This window comes from Oxyura jamaicensis, chromosome 4 (genome assembly GCF_011077185.1).
Source record: "Oxyura jamaicensis isolate SHBP4307 breed ruddy duck chromosome 4, BPBGC_Ojam_1.0, whole genome shotgun sequence".
In the NCBI taxonomy this organism is placed as follows: domain Eukaryota; kingdom Metazoa; phylum Chordata; class Aves; order Anseriformes; family Anatidae; genus Oxyura; species Oxyura jamaicensis.
This window is the reverse complement of record NC_048896.1, coordinates 45549450-45570074: the sequence shown is the minus strand read 5'-3', so window position 1 is coordinate 45570074 and position 20625 is coordinate 45549450. Positions and strand designations below refer to the sequence as shown.

At 36.3% G+C, this 20625-nt stretch overlaps 2 protein-coding genes across 5 annotated transcripts in view; one reads left to right on the top strand and one right to left on the bottom strand.

Annotated features, from left to right (window-relative positions):
• AIMP1 (aminoacyl tRNA synthetase complex interacting multifunctional protein 1) overlaps window positions 1-14781 on the top strand; it is a 36909-nt gene extending 22128 nt beyond the window's left edge. For all 3 annotated transcript variants that reach the window (XM_035326355.1, XM_035326354.1, XM_035326356.1), the window contains exons 4-7: window positions 1344-1502; window positions 4127-4338; window positions 6903-7071; window positions 13211-14781. In XM_035326355.1, coding sequence (XP_035182246.1) covers window positions 1344-1502; window positions 4127-4338; window positions 6903-7071; window positions 13211-13377 — 707 coding nt within the window. In that variant the 3' untranslated portion in view covers window positions 13378-14781. The remainder of the gene's footprint in view (window positions 1-1343; window positions 1503-4126; window positions 4339-6902; window positions 7072-13210) is intronic.
• Window positions 14782-15326: 545 nt separating this feature from the next.
• Window positions 15327-20424, bottom strand: GIMD1 (GIMAP family P-loop NTPase domain containing 1). 2 transcript variants are annotated; one of them, XM_035326357.1, is made up of 3 exons: window positions 20293-20424; window positions 18349-18764; window positions 15327-15615 (listed from the first exon to the last, which is right to left on the bottom strand). In XM_035326357.1, exons 2-3 carry the CDS (start codon window positions 18739-18741, stop codon window positions 15343-15345), a joined length of 666 nt encoding a protein of 221 aa, XP_035182248.1. In that variant the 5' UTR covers window positions 18742-18764; window positions 20293-20424; the 3' UTR covers window positions 15327-15342. The 2 variants fall into 2 exon arrangements, with proteins under 2 accessions (XP_035182248.1, XP_035182249.1); XM_035326358.1 differs by lacking the exon at window positions 20293-20424 and adding an exon at window positions 18926-18996.
• Between the last annotated feature and the right edge of the window lie 201 nt (window positions 20425-20625).

Sequence of the window (20625 nt, the reverse complement as noted above, 5' to 3'; positions counted from 1 at the left end):
GATGTTAAACTAACAGGCCTGTAGTTCCCCGGGTCTACCCTCTGGCCCTTCTTGTAGATGGGCGTCACGTTTGCTAGCCGCCAGTCGAGTGGGACCTCCCCCGATAGCCAGGACTGCCGATAAATGATGGAAAGCAGCTTGGCCAACTCTTCCGCCCGTTCTCTCCATACCCTCAGGTGGATCCCATCCGGCCCCATCGACTTGTGTACATCCAAATGCTGTAGCAGATCACCAACCATTTCCTCGTGGATTGTGGGAGCCACATTCTGCTCCTTATCCCCTTCCACCAGCTCAGGGTACTGGGCGTCCAGAGAACAACTGGTTTTGCTGCTATAGACTGAGACAATCCATCATTAATGATGGTTACTCAGTACAATGATTTGTTAAATGGTGTTAATGTGATCCTTTGAAGAGTAGAAAGTAGAAGGAAGATGATTTTTAAGTTGTCATCTGGTGAGATATAAAATTCTGTAAATCATCTTACTATCAGCAATTTAAAAAGAAATACAAAGAAACATGGAGAATTTAGAAAGGTGTGGTATCATTTTGAGGCTTCAGATACTTTCTTAGAATGAGTTTTTTCAGGCTCATTTTCTTTAGTAAAACAGAAGAAAGAGTTGGATTGATCTGACTACCCTATTAAATTCAATTTTATTGGGCAAAAATTATTGGGTAGTATTATATATAATGAGCTAATAGCTAAAAGCTAAAATGAGGCAAACACAAGAAACTGACCCAAAGGAACAGCATGAAGCTGCAACGGGAGGTCAGGATGGGTGTTAGGAAAAGGTTCTTCACTGAGAGGGTGGTTGAACACTGGGGCAGGCTCCGGTGCTGTGTCCACAGCACCAAGCCTGCCCAAGTTCAGGAAGTGTTTGGACAATGCTCTCAGACACATGGTTTGTTTTTTGGGTGGTCCTGTGTGGAGCCAGGAGTTGGAAGGGACCCATAAGGATTATCAAGTCCAACTCAGGATATGCTATGATTCTATGAAACATAAATGAAGAATAAGGATTTAGTAGTGAAGATAACTAGATGTTGAAGTAAGCTACAAAAATACTTTTTAAATATATTTTCTTGTATTTAGCATTTTTTCACAATTTAAAAAATATGTAGCTGAACACATTGTTCTTAACATCATAGCAAGCGACCAGAATAGTCATATAAATTGAGTTGTGATGTCTACTTTGTAACGTTGTGCTTCACTACTCAGCAATTTTGGTTGCTTAGGCATTTTAAGCAAAATTTTCAGTCTCTACTTTTCCATTTACATTGAAAACTTATAATGTTGCATTGTTCCAAGTTTTAGTACCCTTTCTAATGTATGTGTTTTTAATTTTTAGTAAAACAGATTGCAGTTCCTCCTGGTACAACTGTTTCTACAGCTTCGTTTGCAGATGGTGATCCACAACCCACAGCAGTTACATCATCTCCTGGCCCAAAAGATCACGTTAAAGGTGAAGATGAAGAAAAGAAAAAGAAGGAGAAAGTAGAAAAAAAAGGTATTTAAATTTAAATTTTTAAAATTTAAATTAATTTTTTTTTTAACGGTGATAGACACAAGCCATTTAATTTATGGAAGTGCTTTTAAATCATTCTGGGGATTGAAAAAAACAGTTCATACAGCCATGGTAGGAAGTCATGTGCTAGCTCTTAAAATCTTGGAAGTACTTGAATCTAAGGCCATCAAACTGAAAAATCTTAGGTGGGTTACGTGCCAAACTTCTTTTAATATTACTGAACTCCCTTATTTAAAAAACAACTATCAACACATACCAACATTACCACCAAGAACAAAAAAAAAACCCCAAAAACCAAAGGGAGAACAAGGACACAAAGTTCAGAGAGCTTTTTGGCAGACTGGATGGCTTCCTTATAAGAGGCTTTTATTTTTTCAGCTGCCTGTATTGACTTCTCTTTAACAAACTCTATTAAGAGAGAAAAAGGCATAAGAACCTGTTACATTTGCACGAAAGTGTAGGTACGTATCTTATTAAACATGTCTAAAAGTAATTATCTTATGCAAATTATTATTAATTTACTGTGAACTTATTTGTACATCTTTTCAGAGCTTGTATATTATGGTGGTAGGGCACTGTATCTGATTTATTTACCTGTTTTTCCTGATGAGTTGTATGCAGGCTTATAAACTACTTTTTTTTTTTTTTTTTGGTGTACTTCAGCATATGACATGTCAATATTTTATGTAGCTGTAAAATGAAAGCTGAGCAGAGATCACATGTTAATCAGGCAATTAACTGTTCTTTGCTACTAATCACTGGCTACAGAACAAGTATTGGCTTGGTAAGGAAAAAAAAATCTTTCCTGTATTGAATTTCCCCTTATCCTGTGTAAACAGCTTAAATTTAGAAAGCAATCTATTTGACTTCTTTCTTTCCAATACTGAATTTGGAAAAAGTTGAAGTATAGCATAAATGTTAAATAGAAGCCCTGAACAAGATAATTCTGTGGAGTTCGGCATCTTATTGTAGACATGGTAATTAACTAGCAAAGTAGCTAACATGTAAAATTTGGTTTTTAGTCTTGGAAAATGACAAAATTACAGAATATCTCAACTCCTTTTGTTTTCTGTCACCTGCCTCGCTTGTTTCCTCTCTGGTAATTTCCATGTTCTTCATTGCACTTCTTACAACTTCCATCTGTGATGCTTCTCTGGATTGATTCTGGGCTGACTGTCACTGGCCAGAGAACAGCTCTCTCCTTAGCCACAGCATTGGAATGGGTTTGTTGTGCACATCTGTGTGTGTGCTGGGTACAGACATGTTTCACTGTGTTCTCTTTTTTCATTTGGTGACAGGTTCCATTTTCCCTAAAGAGAAATTGGGTTGTAGGAGGTAATTGTTTGGCTCCTGACCAGTGCGGAGACATGCTGTTAAGTGGAGAACAATTAGAAATGACATAAAGGATAAAGATAATGGGTCTTTAAAATGATCTTATGCATTAAATGTCAACTATTTTGATGACATTTTTTTCAGTTTCTCTTTAACATAGGGATACACAATAATTGCACTTAAATTAATAAACCTTAGTCATTAGTACTTTTAAGTCATCGTATATGAACTGAAATATTTTTGAAGAGCTATTTTTTTTTTTTTTAATAAAAATGCATTTCTATCTTTTGAGCATATGAATGAATTTTATCCTTATACTGGAGCAATGATCATGAATCACATTGGCTTCTGCGTCCACTTTTGCTTTTTGTTCCCTAGAAAAGGGAGTTCAGTTCACATTGATGAAGGTTTATGGTAATACAAAAATTTTGCTGGATAAAAGAATATACTTATTTTAAGTACGCACTTTTTACATGTTTCTTTATACCTTCTTCATTAAGGAAGTCATGAATATCTTTCAAACAGGACAGCCTTACATACAAAGTGAATGTAGCTTGCTTATTTCAAGGAATGTCTAAATAGGAAGCTATGTATGGGGAATATTGCTCAACTCCTGTTTTACGGTATACAGTGTATGTATAGGTGATAACTAACCCTTGTGTTATGATTGGATAAGGACTTATTACTCATCAATGGAATTTCATAAGCTATGAGCATACTCACACACTGGTTTATCTGGGGAGTAAATAAAGTTAGCTGAGCTCATCTTGAAGGGTTGCTGGGTTGCTTTGCAACTGTAATGCCACAGTTGCAGTTATTTGGCAGTGCCCGCAGTCAGGAGCTGTTGTGAAGCGCTCGTAACCTGATGGCTTGTGGTTGTCTGGCTTTCATTTGCTGGTGAAACACCATGGCAAGACTTATTGGTAATTGTTTATTATTATAGCAGTACTATTAAGCTTATCAATGTGGCCTTTGGCAGATCGTATGTGTCACTTACATCTTAGCTACATTTAAGGTCAGGATGACTACATTTTACAAGCAAGAAATAACCTCTATCCTACAGTGAAAATTATGTGTAGTAACAATCTAAATTGGAACGAAGATCGTTCTTTTCTCGAAACTAGCAACAGAGGTGCTAACTCTTTATTCATCGTTTGCGTTTTGTACTGGATTTATACTTGATTCTGAGATTGTAGCTCACTTGTCCCTTGCAAATAGCCGCATACATGATTTTATACTAATTTTTGTTTCTTGAACTGAACTTCCTTCAACAGGTGAAAAGAAGGAAAAGAAACAGCAGCCTGCTGCTGGAAGTAGTGATTCAAAGCCTGTAGATGTTTCTCGTCTGGATCTTCGTGTTGGCTGCATCATCACTGCTGAAAAGCACCCAGATGCAGACTCTCTCTATGTTGAAAAGGTGGATGTTGGAGAGGCAAGCCCACGGACTGTTGTCAGTGGTTTAGTGAAGCATGTTCCTCTGGATCAGGTATTAACAACATTATTTACTGAGAACCTATCCCTTCCTAAAGGAACTTAGGAACATCATCTCTTTATAGTGCGTGCTTTCATTTTGCTAAAAGGTTTTTACAGTCAAAAAAAAAAAAAAAATAGTGAGAGTAGGGCTTAACAATGTTAGCCAAAAAAAGGAAAAGTACTCCTCCCGTGAGTCAGTTCTTTACTCCTTGCAGTGCTGCTGTCCTGGGATCTTAATCTGATTCCTGTGTAATGCCTTTGGTACACACTATACTTTAAGTTGAGCAGATATGACCCTCCCATTAGGTTTCCTAGTATGTAGTGGAGAGTCTGTAGTAAAGGTTTTGCCAGCATCCAGACTGTTGAAACCTTTGCTTTCCATCTCTCATTATAGCCCATTGAAATTTTTGTCATGGAGGAAAGCAAAGGCAAGGTAAACTTAACTTAAAAATACCTGTCAGCAAGTGACTTAACCAACTGTGGAATACAAACCATGTTTTTTACTTCCTTGGCAGGAATAGGGTCTGCCTCTATCTCTTTTTCGGTTGGTCCACTTCTGTGTTTGACTACCTGACACTTCAAGATCGCTTTTTCCTTTCACACCTCTTCTAGAGGGTTAGTAGGAGGGAGGAATTGACTGAAGGCTCCTTTGACATTCAAGTGCAAGCTTGGCAATTAAAGAAACGTTGTATTGAGCAACTGCAAACTGGCTGTGAAGGAATTGATATCAGTGTGGAAAAGCTATGCTTTATTGAATGCCTTTTCATTCCCTATTCATACCCCCTCCCCATGGTGAGGCTGCAAATGCAGGAGGCAGTTCAAGTTGCATTTGTGGTTTTCAGGATACAGAAATTTACTTAATTGAAAAAAATGTGTGAATATGTTAACTATTCTGCACTGGTCACCCAGTAGCATCCAATTACTGGGTTTGCAGTGGGCACAAATTCAAATTGCTCAAATTGCTTGTTTTTAGCAGCCTGCTCTTGGGAAAGCATTTGGGGAAAAACAACTTTTTTCTAAATAAACTTCGGAACACGCAGTGTACAGAATGTAGCAATAGTTGCAGTCCTTTCTCTTTACCCTGCTTTCTGTATGAAATAAATAATCCAGAATACTCGTTAACAGAAAATTAGGTGTCATTCTTTCACATTCATTAGGAACAGTTTCTGTCTGGTTTTCGGTTTGGCAAGTGTCTGTTAGCAGGGCCCTGTAAATTCTTTGGGACGAGCTTCCAACTCCGTGTTTTTGCAGTGTACAGCATAGTGGAGTCCTGGCTTGTAACTATTGCCATATATTTAATTAAAAACATATATGTCATAGCAAGTACTAGAAACATATCTAGTACATAGCAAGTACTAGAGACATTTTACCAAAAAATCAGCTATTTATGATTGCCGTGTTTGATATTCTAGTGCAGCATTATTTGAGGCTGTATTATCTGATTTTACTTCAGGTTGGGAAGCAAAATGTGTATCTTCATTCACGTTTCAGTACGCAGTGTAAGTCACTTATAGGCATGAACATTTTTCACGTTTTGTGCAGTACAGAGTATTTTTTTGCACTGCTGATGGGAAGTTGGGAGGTTGGAAGCTGCACCTTCTGGTATCACGTTTAGAACATGTAATCAGTAATAGGGATACAGTACAGAAACATGAAGTGGACTGTGCTAATACTGAGTTCTTTCAGCAGTAGCTGGTGACAACTGGAGAAAATTTTGAAACATTTGCAGAAGTTGGCAGTATTTCTGCCACTGGTTTTGTTGGGAAATGTTGGGAATGGATGTTGGGAAAAAACGCACAAAGTCAAATCTTGAATTACTTACGGTTATATATTGCCTGCATTAGGAGTATGGGATTAAAGACATACATTTTTCTGTCTCAAGGATGTTTTGGGTTTAATTTATTTTCAGTTTGGAAGTGTGCTTTGTTTTCTAGGCTAAAATATGACTATTCCCTCTATCAGTTTTTTCTCTCTCATTTACTGTTATAATTTTCACTAACATTCAAGGACAGAGAAGAAATCTGGTTTATAGTTGTTTGCTCTAACAAATGGCAGTGGATGGTATGTGCAGTTTAAAAATTTCAAAACATTTGGGTTAAATAAGGTAGAATTTAAGACTGAAGTGAGCTAGCTAACTGTGTAAAACACCTGTATGTTTCCAGGGCACTAAGAATTTCTTATCTATGAGCTAGCCTAATCAGTAGAGTGTTTTTTAAATGGAGATTCTTTTATCGTACTATACCAAAAGTGGACTGAAGTGATGACTTAGACTGAGTAAAGATGGAATGTGGGTGAAATGTGTCATATGGTTTTGGGACTTCTGGTTTTTCATATTTATCCATGATAAGTGTGTCACAATTCACCCTTTATTACATCTTGGGTATTCTCAGACTAATTCTTAAGTGGTTTAGATGTTATTTGGTACTAGTGTGCAGCCATTAAAATCATGCATCTATTGTGTTTTGTGCTTCTGTTGCTTTTGTTAAGGTGCCTTCATAGTAATTCTTTTGTTAGAATGAAATAATTTAAGTCATTAGGCAATTAAGTATTCAAATACTTCTGTTTTCCTCCCTCAAGATGCAGAATCGGATGGCAATACTACTCTGTAACTTGAAGCCTGCGAAGATGAGAGGAGTCGTATCTCAAGCCATGGTGATGTGTGCCAGCTCCCCAGAAAAAGTGGAAATTCTGGCTCCCCCAGCTGGGGCAGTACCTGGGGACAGAATCACATTTGAAGGTTTTCCTGGTACGCACTGGGTATTTGGGAAATGGGGAACTTGAAGGAACTAGGAAACAGCTGACCTTTGAAAAGGTGACATAGGTGTTGAAGCGGATATAACAGTATTTATAAGCCCATTACATTCTTGGTTGAAATTTTCTGAATTAGTTATGTTAAAACCCTTTATTACAGTGCTAGGATTGTGTAAATACAGGATTGAAAATATTTAGCCACGTGCCAGAAGTTGGAAAATACAGAGAAATAACTAACTCCTACAGGTTTTATGGTACTTTTAACAAACTGAGCAATTTTATATTAGTTTATCAAGTGTTTCAGCATTGCAGATGTGTGAGCAAAGATAATTGCACTTTGTAAGTTGCAATTAGTAAACATAAAGCATAGAAATATCAAGTATCTTGTCCAGTGTCTCAGTGCAAGTGATGAAGCAGTAAGTTGATGGTTCCAGGTCCTCTCCCTAGTAGAAGTCAGAACTTGAGCAGGGCTTTTGTGCAGGAGGAAGGGTGACGCCGATGTATGAGAGGAACCTATAATATTCAAAATGGGAGGGGGAGGGGGGGATTTTTTGTTTGGTTGTGTTTTTGTTTGTTTGTTTGAAGGAGGGGGAGAAGTGATTCCTTGGGTCTCCAAAGAAAGACATTAGATTCCTTTCCACTTCAAATAAATAATATTTAGCACACAAAAATAGTAGAAATAATTTTGCATTGTTTAAATGGTGGTTTACAAGTTAGTACATCATCAAAATAGTTTTCTAATTCACAAGCAAACCCTCTGAATAGAAGATTCCCCCTTTTGGTCATTCGAGCTATTGTAGGATTTTCATACAATGAGAAACAGCTCTATTCAGTTTTTCACCTATCAAAGGAAGTTTACATACCAACTTGGTGCTGTGTTTCTTTTTTTTTTTTTTTTTTTTTTTTTTTTGATAAAGGCAAGGATATCCAGGAGATGTAATTGCTAGTAACAAGTAGGAGCTGCCTGCCGGCCCCTCTGTTAAGATTATCTGGCCAAGTTTATACTGTGGCCAAGGAATTTATGCAGCACAGCATAGGGCGAGGCCTGCTCAGGATCACTATGTGACATTATTCTAAGAAAAAGTGGTCTGTAACTCCAAAGATATCCTATCTTGGGGGAATTCTGTGTGTGTGTGCATTTATCAATGAAGTGTTTGTAGCCTTTTCAGAATTAGTTTGTTACTAAGAAGTTTTCTTTCACATGTAAGAAAAACATATACCTTTCAGTTTTGTACAGATCCTATCAAACTTTTTAAACTATTGTGTCTCTGACAATTTCTAGATGCAGAGCAGTATTTTTGTTTATAAGCCTCTTGGCAAGCTCTATGCTTCTTAAACACATCTGCATAAATACCTTTCATAAATACGTATGTGTGCATATGTATATGTGTGTGTATGCATATATTTACACACTTCCCAGGACTGAAAATGTTGCTTGTATATACATATATATTTTTGGTTGGCATGTGATTAAGGAAGCAATGGTCTATTCAGGTGTTTTGGAAATAGGGAAGAAAGCTCAGATTTCTCTGATTTAATGCTGTGATTGAAAATACTTGATAAGAATACTGCTTTTAAAAGGCTATCAGTCTTGCAGCATTTCTCATTTTCAGCTTTCTGTTTTAAAAATGCACCAAGCTAGCTGAGATGCGGTATCGGTAAGCTGGATGTATGCAATGCATACTGCAATCTGAAAGGCTTCAGCAATTGAACTGGCTAAGCCAAAGGAATATTCATGACCTCTAATTTTTCATCACATTATCTGTGAGTAAAGTTAGACCAAATGGTAAGTGTGTGTCCTCTACTACATGCAAGGATCCACTCATACTAGTTTGTTGTTGTAGAAATAGCCATGCAAGAGACAACATCAAGCTGCCGAGCAAACCCTGCTAATAGCTAAGACCTGCAAAATAATGGAAAAGGCAGCCTGTGTGTGTGTTTTGAGGGATGGAGGGTGACTTTTTTCTTTGTCTAAGACATATCCTTACTCTAAATTTATGTCTCAAGTAACTTCATATAGCTGGCATTTGAAAATCATGTAAGACCAGCTAGTGGTGCTATTCTGTTATCCAGCATATCTATTCTTGCACATGAGGACTAATGAGGTAGATTTTATCAAAATAATAAAACCGACTCTGTTGTTCGAGTTGCAAAAAGCTTTTCCGAGAAAAATACAGTTATAGGAACATCTGTTTTACAATCATTGCCAGATGTATAAGATATACTGGTATTCCGTTGACATTTTGATTCTTAAAAAGACATAGAGTATGCTAAAGGTGGTGTAAAAGTTGTACTTTAGTTCTAAAGTTATAACCTGTAGCCTGTGGTTATAAGGTTTTGTACGCTTCACAGCCATTTCCTTCTGACAGGGAGCCAAAGACACGGAGCTTTGGTAAGTGCCTAATGAAGGCTTTTACAACCTATCTGAAAAGCATATGTATCCAAGGCTACAGATTGTAGTCTGAAATATGGCAGCTGTTTCCTAATATTTAATAAATAGTTGCTCACAAACATTGGCAGGTATGAGCTGGAAGGGAGTCATGGACTTTGAAACCATACCTCATGCTTAACAGTACAGAGTAAAGCGATAAATCTCCTAGAATTCCTATAGCAAATGGGAGGAAAAGCTAGATAGTAGCTCACTGAGGAAAAAAATGTAAAGCACTATCTTTCAAAGAAAATGCTTTCATCCTCAACTGTTGGTATTTAGCAGACATGACTTGTAATGAGGTAACTGGCATATGGTGGCATGCAGTGTGGATGGGATCTTGTGTGCGTTTATAATCTAACAATAATAGAGCAGGGCAAACTTTAAGAATGAATTTACATGCAAGAGCTCAACAGGGTACAAATTAAAACAGTGATGCAATTTTAGGATTTTAACTTTTTTTTTTTTTTTTTTAAAGAAACTGGAAACTTGTTAATAATTTCTGTTAACCAAGCAGGGAAAGCATTCCTACGTGGTAGGAGTGCCATACAAAATATTCATCAGATACAAGCTAATTTTCCATGTTGATTTTTAGCTAAACAAACAGTATCTTGCTTCAACCTCATTAAAACTAGTTGATCATTTTTCTGAAGAAACTTTAGAGTTTTCTTAGAATAATTTTCAGTATTTTAGGCTAAGAAAGATTTGCTAAAGAATGTGTTTGTCTGGAGGACTACCTGTTCACTTAATGTCGTTGCATTTTAAGGGAACTTTAACACCATTTCATACTCTAATATATGAATTCTTCAAGATATATTGGGCTTTTTTTTTTGTATTAAGAACTTTATCAAATTTATATCCAACTTCCATGGGAAAGATCTGATTCATAAGCTATAGAAAAATTATTCCTTCACATGTCTGTAAATATACCCTCCTACGCAGTAATTGCTGTGAGATGGCAATTAACTGGAGTTTTCACAGCTAACTGAGAAATCTTCTTTCTAGTAGCAGTCTAATTGATGCCATGACAAAATTCTTAGATGCGAGAATACCACAGGAACCACAAGTCTATTATGTAAATTATTTGATTTAATGCTAGTTCTCATTTAAGAATTTTTGACATTTTGGTCAAAACCTAGCTCTTTAAAGGAAAAAAGTGCTAAGACTGCAGTGCAGTGGTTGGCTTGTATTTAACAGTTTTCTTTAATCAAAGCTTTAGTGTATGGGTACTTTCCTTCAGTTGCATAGTTATATTCCATGGTAGGCGTTGTGGTATTTTTCACAAAGTCTTTTCATAGTTACTGAGTTGTTAGAGTGGAGAGGTTTCTTGCTTATTATGAAAATTTCTTCTGTAATATTTAAACTGTTAGACCAAATTACATATTTAACCAAAATTGGGACCTTTTATTTGTTTATTTTTATGTAGAATGGGAAGCTTGTTAAAACCACTACAAGTTTAAATTCATTTTTAAAAGTCCTTCTAAAGAATATTTTCTGAGGGGAAAAATGTAATGAAGGGAAAGCTTAGGAAAATACACAGCTTAAAACTCTGGTATTATTTAAAATTGGTGCCTATGCTAATCTGAGCTCACCACAGATCCCAAGAGAGTTGAAATGGGATTGAAAATAAACTTATTAACATCCAAAAAGTGTTTTTTATAATAAAAGTCAGGTTTTGTTCTTACTGGGAAAAAAAAATCACTTGCTTTTTATGCTTGAGGAGGGGGGAAGAAATGCACAATGGATCATTTAACATTCTATTTAATGATTTTATTAATTTATATGCATTCACATGGTCTAAATCCAAGTCTGTCTCTGTGAACTTGAATAGGATTTCAGTTTCTTTGAAACGGCACAATTGGCTCCTAGCGATTAGGTTATTAATGGTATTGCTGTATTTCTTTTAAATATTAAGTATGCTGCAGTTGTGAAATAACTTGACTGTGTTACTGAATCCTGCTCTGGCAACCCTAGCCTGCTTAACACAGGAGTCTGGCCTGGTACGCTTCTCTTGCACAGTTGCAGATGTAGAAGCTACAGAAGTTAGACCTGTCTACCGGTTGAAATAACTTATTATTGCAAGAACTGAGAATGTGAGTAGAATGAATTACTGAAAACATTTTAAGAAGAAAATAAGGCAGGTTGGAATGAGAGTAGTTCACTTAATCATGCTTGTCAGTCAGTCAAGAATATACCAAGCAGTAATAACTCATCCAACTACTAGAAACATAACTTGTGATATAAGCCTACAGGGTTTTTTTCTTCCTGAGCTTTTGGGGACATTGAGTAGTGGAAGATGTGAGTACTTTACATTCTGCTCACATAGAGAACTTTTCATTTTGCCTTCAGGAACTTCTTGCTCCCTGAGAGGAACCCAGGGAAAATCTGTTTGTCAGGATTTGTTGTTTGAGTCTTGTTTTCTTTTGAGGTTTCAATTATATAGGCCAAATGATACCAACATTGCACACCTAGCTTTTAGCAAGTAAAAATACATGCACAGTATCAACAGGTTATAGATAGTATGCCACCCCCTTCAGCATTTAAGTGTGTTCTGATTATATTTAAAACAAGCCTTTGTCCTGCTTGTGTGTTACACACGAAAGGTTAAGAGTACCCAACAGCATTATGATTAAATAACTTTTAAAAATGAAATAATGTTTTTGTGTAAAAGGATCTGTGTTGTATTAATATTCAGAAATTAAATTTGCTTGATCTTTGATTGGAAAATAAATGGTACAGTGAATTGGTTGTCTTGCTTAAACTGGATTATATTGACAGGCAGCAGTTTTTTCAGTATACATATTTACCACAGGGAATCTTATTTACTGTAGTTGTTTCATTCCTGTATTTTGGATTTTAGGCCCATTTATTAAAAAACAGGAAGAAATATTTGACTCTGGAATACTTCACTTTTCTGAGTAATGAATTTGTATTTTAAAATATTACTAGAAGAACCTTTTTCTGTAGTCATTAGAAATTTTTAAATAGATTTCCTAATGTAGTTAGGCTGTCCCCATGTAAGAGATCAATAGTTTACTATGGTATCCACGTGGAAACAGAGGTGATTTACAGAGACTGAGGCCAAAATTTGTGAGATACAAGTTGGCCTTTAATGCTACTGTTATTTTATGCACCAGAGCTGATGCCTAAATGGTACAAGAAGTAACAGAAAAACATTGAAACCTGGGGCTAAAATTTTATGTCAGTATCCTAGTTTAGGACTATTCTTGTCTATGTTCAATATTTTTCACCTGTAAAGGCAAAATAAAATTCTAAAAATTCAGTTATTCTTAAGATACTTAAGCTGCGTCTTTCAGAGTAATATATATGGTATCCTATAGTCCACATCTACTTAATTCTTAGAAATTCTTTTGCTTTTAGGTAATGTTTGTAAACTAACAACAAGTAATAGTTTGATTTCTTTGTTTTTGACAATAGTAGTAGTCTGTTACTTATGCTTTTTTCCCTGAAAGCCCACCATTTTGAGGGAGGATCTTTTGAGGGAGACGTTTCCTAGACAGTCCCTAATTAAGATTAAAGTTTCATTTTTGGGACTCGCAGGTAATATTTTTTTTCCCTTAAAAGTTTGTACAAAGATACTATGTGAGCTTTCACAAACGCATATTTATGCACATGTGCATAAATAGAACTCTTGCTCTATCTTCTGTATTGTGTGCTATTAGTTTTATTCTTTGTTTTGAAACAGGAGATCCTGAGAAGGAACTTAATCCCAAGAAGAAGATGTGGGAGCAAATCCAACCTGATCTTCATACCAATGACCAGTGTGTTGCAACATACAAAGGAGTTCCATTTGAAGTGAAAGGGAAAGGTGTCTGCAGGGCAGAGACCATGGCAAACAGCGGAATTAAATAAGTGGTTATTAGCCTGTTCAGTTGTTGAAATGGAAAGTAACGAGAGCACAATAAAAACATCAATATATAACCCCTCTGAAATGCATGGCTAATATGTTTTTTTGTTTGATTCCTCTTCCAGAGATACAGAATGTTCTGCCTGTAATAGTTCAACAATTCACTCGTTCTCCATATTTACTGTCCCTGAGGTTATGTTCTCCGCAGTCAGTAACCACACAATGTTCAAGACTTAACTGCCAAACGCTTGTTCATGTTAGAACTGAATTATGGCAAGCATCTTTTCTAGACAGCTGAAAGTTTTAGAGGATCCATGAAGCATGAGCATCTCAATAAGGAAAACTTTCTGCCGTGTTCCTCGTGTGGTAACCTCAGTTCAAGAGGTACAGCATGAGGTCAGTGAAGACCGTAATTAGTTTCATTCTTCTTGTCTTTCAGAGGTTTCACACCTCTCAAGAATTTTTCAGATACATTATAGACTTCTGTGAATTTTGATTTTGGATGTGTCATCTGAGCTGCCTGTGGGCAGTTGTAATGGGAATATAAAACTGTCCATTTATGCCCTAATACAAACACATTGACATACATCAAATATGTTGTTTTACTATATTAGCTTGTTTAATCTTTTCTAACTTGATAGTTCCAAATGACAGATAGTACTACAGAAGAATGAATAGCTAATAGATGGCCAAGCAATGTTAGACAAATACGCCCCCAAAAAAGTTTCCAATGCTTGAAACACATATAAAATGAATTTATTTCTTGTTTTAATGTATCTTTGATTAATATTTTATACAGAATATGCTTTGGTTTTAATAGAAATGGCTTCTTCAGGTTTTACCATTTGAATTACTCCATAATACGTTACGAGCAGTCAGACCTGCTATGGGAAAATCCTCAAATGACTCCTTTTAATTCTTGCCTTTCAATACTCTGAAGTAACCATTTTAGATCAACTCACAATTGAACCTTTTAGGCAACCATTTAGGGGTAATTGTATGTTTGAGCATATACTATTTAATTAACTGTCTACAGCCTAACTACTCAAACAGCACTTTTCTAACCACTGAAATAATAATAATAATAATAATAAAAAAAAAAACCTTACCCAACCTGAATTTCACAGGCTTTGAACTTCATCCCGTAAGCTGGGAGACAAAAACAAAATGATGATGATACAAAATTGAAAGGAGCAGGCACAAAAGAAAAGATGAACAGGTTTCTTTTTTGGATGCGTTTTGTATGTGCCTATGCACTTAACTGTGCTAATTTTCTGTTCATCTGGGAATAAGCAGTAGTAATTAGCACATTTAAAATGTGCTGAATACTGTTAGGCATATGGGAACTATTTTAACTGCTTTGTAAACTACATATCTGTTAATACCCTATTAAACAACATTCTTGAAGTTGAAAATCTCAGTTCTAATTATTTTTGAATCAAGGTAAGGAAATAACTTTGCGGTAGATAAATCTTAATTTTTAATACTGGAAAACTTTTTACAAACACCGGATTTCAGAGAAGCTTCTGAAAGCTCCAAAAATTGAGCAGAGAAGTTCCTTTATTCCTTACAGGCTGAGCTCTTGCATTTTTGCTTTCTCTTTTTCTCCAGATCTATGTTTTATATGAACTGCAATATACAATCAGATGTAGCATAAAATCTTACTCCTCACTGTGTGTGTATTAGGTATTAGCACTATTAGTATATTAGCTACATTTACATACATAACATGTTAGCACTAGTTTGGTCTGATTGAGTGGCTGAAGCTGGGATTCCAGATGCAGTAGTATGAGGTACTCTATGAAAGGCACGTAGTTTGGGAATCTAAAGAGAGATTTCCAACCGTATGTTCAAAGATATTTGGTGTGGAATTGGATGTGAAATGTTCCAACTGCTGGCTTTTCTACTGTTTTATTTCCATTAAATCCTATAAAGAATAGAGAACAGACACGAGTACCTGAAAGTTAATTTTATTCTTTGCTTTGTTTAAGTAGAAGCACTTGATAATTATTCTGTCTTATAAAATTCAAGAGCTTTCTTAAGACAATAGTTCTTTCCTCTTTAATTATGCTCTTCTGGCTGTCCAGAAAAACATATTTGTGCTGCACTGAGCTCAGTAGGGACAACAGGGTACTTGAGGCACTGCGCAAATATGCTTCCTCACTGTATCCAGCTTCTTTTGCCTTGTCTGCATGAGTAAGTAAAACCGCAGTGAAATCCTTCCATGTGGCACCCAGAAGTTCCTGTAAAGAAAATCAGATCTCAAATAGATATCTTTTCTTGTTCACTTTACCCAATCCCACCTCATATACTTATGTATTAACAGACCAGAATATGTTCTTTTCCTGGCAATAATCCAGTTTGTAGTATTTGAGTTGCTGGAATTTCAGGGGGGTTTGACTGTTGAAGAATATGATGTCCCCTTCTAGTGGAAATATGTGGTCATGCAGTGCTAGCAGTTCTTTGTTCTCCTGCTACAGGTGGTAGTAGAGTTAAAAAGTGCATATATGTAAATAAGGAAAATGGTGGTTTAGCTACAGCACACATCAGCATAAATAACACGTAAAATTCAAGTAGTTTATAGCAGTTTCTACATATCTATAATTCTAACTCTATTTGTAGAAGCTCTTTGGAAAAAAAAATTATAAATCACCTTGCATTGAAGAAATAAAATGACTCATTTTGATATAACACTAATTTCAGTAACAGCTTTATCCCCTAAAACTGAGTTGTTCTCAACAATTCAGAAAAAAACAGAAATCAAATGCATCAACTTAAGTGACAGCCAGAGAGTGTGTCTTTAACTACAGTGGTTCATCTGATGGAGGGGAATGGAGAAAACTTTTTTTTTTTTGTTGATGTGAAATAAAGTAATATGAATAAGAGATTGGGCTTTACTTTACAAATTAAATAAAATTACAATTTTAGAGCACTCATGCTAACTCCTATGTGTGTGAAAAGAAGCTTACTTCAGTAACAGAGGTTACTTTGCAATGATCTCAACAACTCTGTAGTCTATGTGTATAGACTTTAAAAGGTACTTTAAAGGATACTGTGGCATTCCTAAGATAAACAGGGAATTGGGGTGGAGAAGGAACAACACAAGGTATATTGATAGTCATTAATCTATTTTAGATATTAGGAATGAAAAAAATATTTGCAAAAAAAAACTTGCAAAATAGATGCTTACTGTATTTTGGTGTAAGTTTTCTTAGGAAGGGTTGAGGTATAGGTTTTAGGGAGAGAGAATAGTGCCTCAATAGTGTACTCAGATGAATTGGTGCTAACATTAATTCTGAAATCAATATCTACCGCTTCCCTAATTCATGAGAATATCAAAACAGAAATCTAAAGAGATTTAAATTCTAATAGTCTTCTGCATGACTTACTGATATTCCATCCTTAATATGCGAAGACTTATTGTGAGAACTGAATGCTAAAGGTAGTCCTTATGGTAATTTATTCTTGCAGTGACATACTGAAATACAATTGTTGTTTGTATTCCCAGCACTCAGACAGCTGTCCTGCCCTATTTGTTAGTGGCTGATGAAATCATAGCACCTGGTGTTTTTAGAGGTTAAGAACTAAAATAAGCTGACAGTCAATTACAATCACAAAACAGAAGTAAGTGTTGCTTTCTCACTCTTTTATAACATGCTTTATTTCATTTCCAGTGGGGGGTTTTGTAGCTTCACTAAAGGAGAAGGGTATCCTGGCATCTCTTAAACTTTTAATGCCCAGATGGACTTGATCCAAAACAATCTCAAGATGATTTTTCTTTAGCTTAGAGTAAAAATATTAGAGAAAAATACTGAGTGCTCTTAAGAATCTTGAAGTATAGAGGAATGGGAGAACTGAATAAGGAACAAGGGTAATGCTGAGAACAAATATATATGTAATCTGGCAATGAGTAAATGCTGTGAAAATTTAACAACTAACTCTCAAAGTACTAGGAAAGTGAGGAGTAGTCTAGCAGTACAGAGTAATCATGAGGAAAGTGAGAACAAGTTGAACTTGTGTGTATATATATTTTTAGGCAATGTCGTTACTGCAGGTGATAACGCTTGATGCACCAGGAAGTCCCTTTCAGTCTTAAAGATTTTTAGAAAGTTAATTTGTGTAAGATAGATGTGAAGTGTAATACACAGACTTAGACAATAACTGAAAGCCTTGTTTTTTTTGTAACTCGTATAAACAAACCTCTTTGATCTGATCAGATAGATAAACTGAGCAATATCCCTTTGGTCTCCTTTTCAATGAAGTATATGCATGGTAATTAAAACGTTTCCACAGAAAAGAAAGCCATTTCATTTCAGTGTCTCTTCCTCCCACTTATCTTACCTACTTAACAAAAATTTTCTCCCCCAGAGAAGAGATTCAAAATACTTGCTTCAAGCCAGTTATCCTAGAAATTTTCCTTGCCTAGAGTAAATTTAGGGTAACCATCTAGTTACTTTCTCTTGAACAGACATGGCAGTAATAACAATGCAGGACAGAAATGAGCATCCTTGTCCTCAGTCAGTCAGATTTCCTGTGTGCTTTTGGACCTGTCATTTTCTGCTTCAGGCTGTGTTCTATCCTATGGAGTGCAGAAGAGTAAGGTAACCAGACCTTTGCTTTGTATAATGTTTCTCTTTAACAAGCTAGATCTGCCATAGTAAACCTTTAACTCATTTCTGAGAGAGAAGCTTGCTTTGGTAGGTAAATTTAATTTCTAAATCCTGTTGTGCTGAGTCCAAGTACAGCAGACAGCAGTTCTTACCTCTCTTCTTGGGTTTAGTGTGATAAGTGTAGCTATGGTTTACAGTGTTGAATTGGGAAGGGTGTATATTTCAAATAGGGGATTGGATAATGTTCCTGTTTTCAGCTGCACTTCTCTAACTTACTTCTGCAGTGAACTCTTCCATAGCTATTTTCAGCCACAGTCAGAGTCCCCGTTGTGGGCAGAGGCTTCTACCTATTTACTTATTTGTTACCTGGATGAACTGAATTGTGTGATCGATTTCATCCGGACACAGAGGCAGGTCAGCCCTCAGGACCAAAAGAGCTAGATGCAGGCCTTCCTCCTTGAAGTGGTGAGCCAGGGCTGATCGCACCATCTCTCTCACCTGTTCCTTGCTCAGGCTGCTGTGGGGATAGCCTGGAGTGTCAAGTACTCGAACACGGAAAGCAAGCTCACAGCCATTCCGTCGCGTAATCCCTGAAATGCGGCAGCTGTGGCCCAGGCTGCAGCATGTAGTCACGGAGCTGGGGGAGAGCTGGCTTTCAAAGTCATCGCTGCCTAGCAGGCTGTTCCCAGCAGCACTTTTGCCAGTCTGAGTTCTTCCAAGGACAACAACGTTGATTGTCATCTCGTTGCTGTCAGCCATTGTCTATGCTTTTAGCCACAAACCTGTCATTAAGTGAAGAACGAATAACATGAGCTGTTTCAGATGACAACTTTAAAAACAGTCCAGCAAAAATGGCAAAATTCGGTGTCTTTTGAGTGTCCTTCACTGCCTGAAATATCTAAATGTGTACTGTTGATAGACATTCAATTCACCACACGCATACCTCTGATCCAAGGACATAGCTTTGTACTTCTCCAGTTTGCAACTCGGAAAGAATGAGACTCCCTGGTAGCTCTCACAGCTAGCAGCACAGCCTGATGGGCTGCCCTCCTACGCTGGTGGAGACTGAGGAACTGGGAAAGTCAGATCTGAGGAGATTTAGGAACAAATAAAGCAGATAAATTTAAGGAGAGGCAACAAACGACAGAGAGCAGGAGCTGAGAAATGACCATGGAAAACAGTGTTGTGGGAAAATGTTTTATGATAATGAGGAAAATTAGGGGAGGAAGAAGTAATAAATGTGTGCTGCTGATAACTAGGTGACTGTTTCAAGAAGTAAATCTTCACGTGCTTTTAAGAGGGGAAAAAAAGGATGGTATGGAAGAAGTAGCTTTTAAAGGAGCACTTTTCCACACCAGAGAGCCAGGTAAATAAATATAGGAAGTATGTCTTAGTGAAGAAAGAAGAGCTGAAATAGCTAATGCTGCATATTCTAACTGCAAGTCAAATTGAAACTTAGGAAATCTATACAGTCTTTTACAGCACAGTGGGAAAGAAAAGTGTAAGCTAGTGGATAGAGAGGGGAGTTGAATAAGTATTGTTTCCAATTAATATAACTGTTCATAAATAAGCCTTCTCACTGTAATCCAGTGTCCAAAGGGGTTTGATGCACATGAATTGTCTCACAGGAATATTAGTTAAGTTCAGAGATGTTTCAGAGAGAAAAGCAATTAGTAAGCAGCTGATTTCAAGCTATCAGTGACACCTGAATTTAAAGTTTTTGTATTTCTTTATTTTTACTTTTTAATGTACTGTGTTTATGTACTCAGATTGTGGGTAACTTCACAGCGGAATTGTCTGCATTTAATTTTAGATTTTTGCATATGCAGTTCAGGGTTTCTCCTTTATATCAAATCCATGCCCAAATCAGTCTTTTGAAATAAATTCAGTACAAAGCCAAACATGCAAGATCTATTATGTTAACATTACTTTTGTTACAGACAACACTGAGTTCTGTACGTGATCTTCCTTGTAGAATTCACAGTGAGCTTTTTGTGAATCTTTCCATGATCCATTTCCTTTTTTTTTTCTTTTTTCTTTTTTTTTTTTTTTCTTTTCTTAAGGATACCTACCTATTCCCTTTCAAAAAGACACCTTATTAAATGGTTGTCATCAGTTATTCATCAGTCTAGACAGGTTTAGTACTCATTTTTCGTAACATAAAAATATGATATGGAGGACGTGAATTCGTGCATTCCTTTTTTTTTTTTTTCCCCCAGTCATAACCAAAGATTTTTGTTCTTTTTCTTTTTTTTCCTATGTGCAGTCAATACTTAAATGCTTGGTTTAAATTCATGGTATGTAGCTTACCTTATATTTCCTGAAATTCTTCTTTCATTGTCTTATAATCCATGTGTGCCAAGTAAAAAGACGTTCACATTTGAACTTTGAAACTAACAGCAGCAACGTACCATGCTGAAACTGTTACGTACACATTAATCTGGTTAATCTATTACTGATAGATCCTCATTCAATTGGATATATTTGGTTTGTACTTGACAGTGTCCATTGAATTTTTGCAAGTTAGATGCAAACGCGGATTTTGCAATCACTTTATTGATTATATGAAGTTGGTGTTTTTTCAAGTTACCTAAGTTCTATTACCAGTTTAATGTGATAGTGGTAATGGAGGTACTGGATTAT

Coding starts and splice junctions, on each gene's coding strand:
- GIMD1 (XM_035326357.1), bottom strand. CDS start 18,741: ATGGCTGACAGCAACGAGATGACAATCAACGTTGTTGTCCTTGGAAGA. Junction 15,616..18,348: donor ACACAATTCAGTTCATCCAG/GTAACAAATAAG, acceptor TTTTCTTTACAG/GAACTTCTGGGTGCCACATG.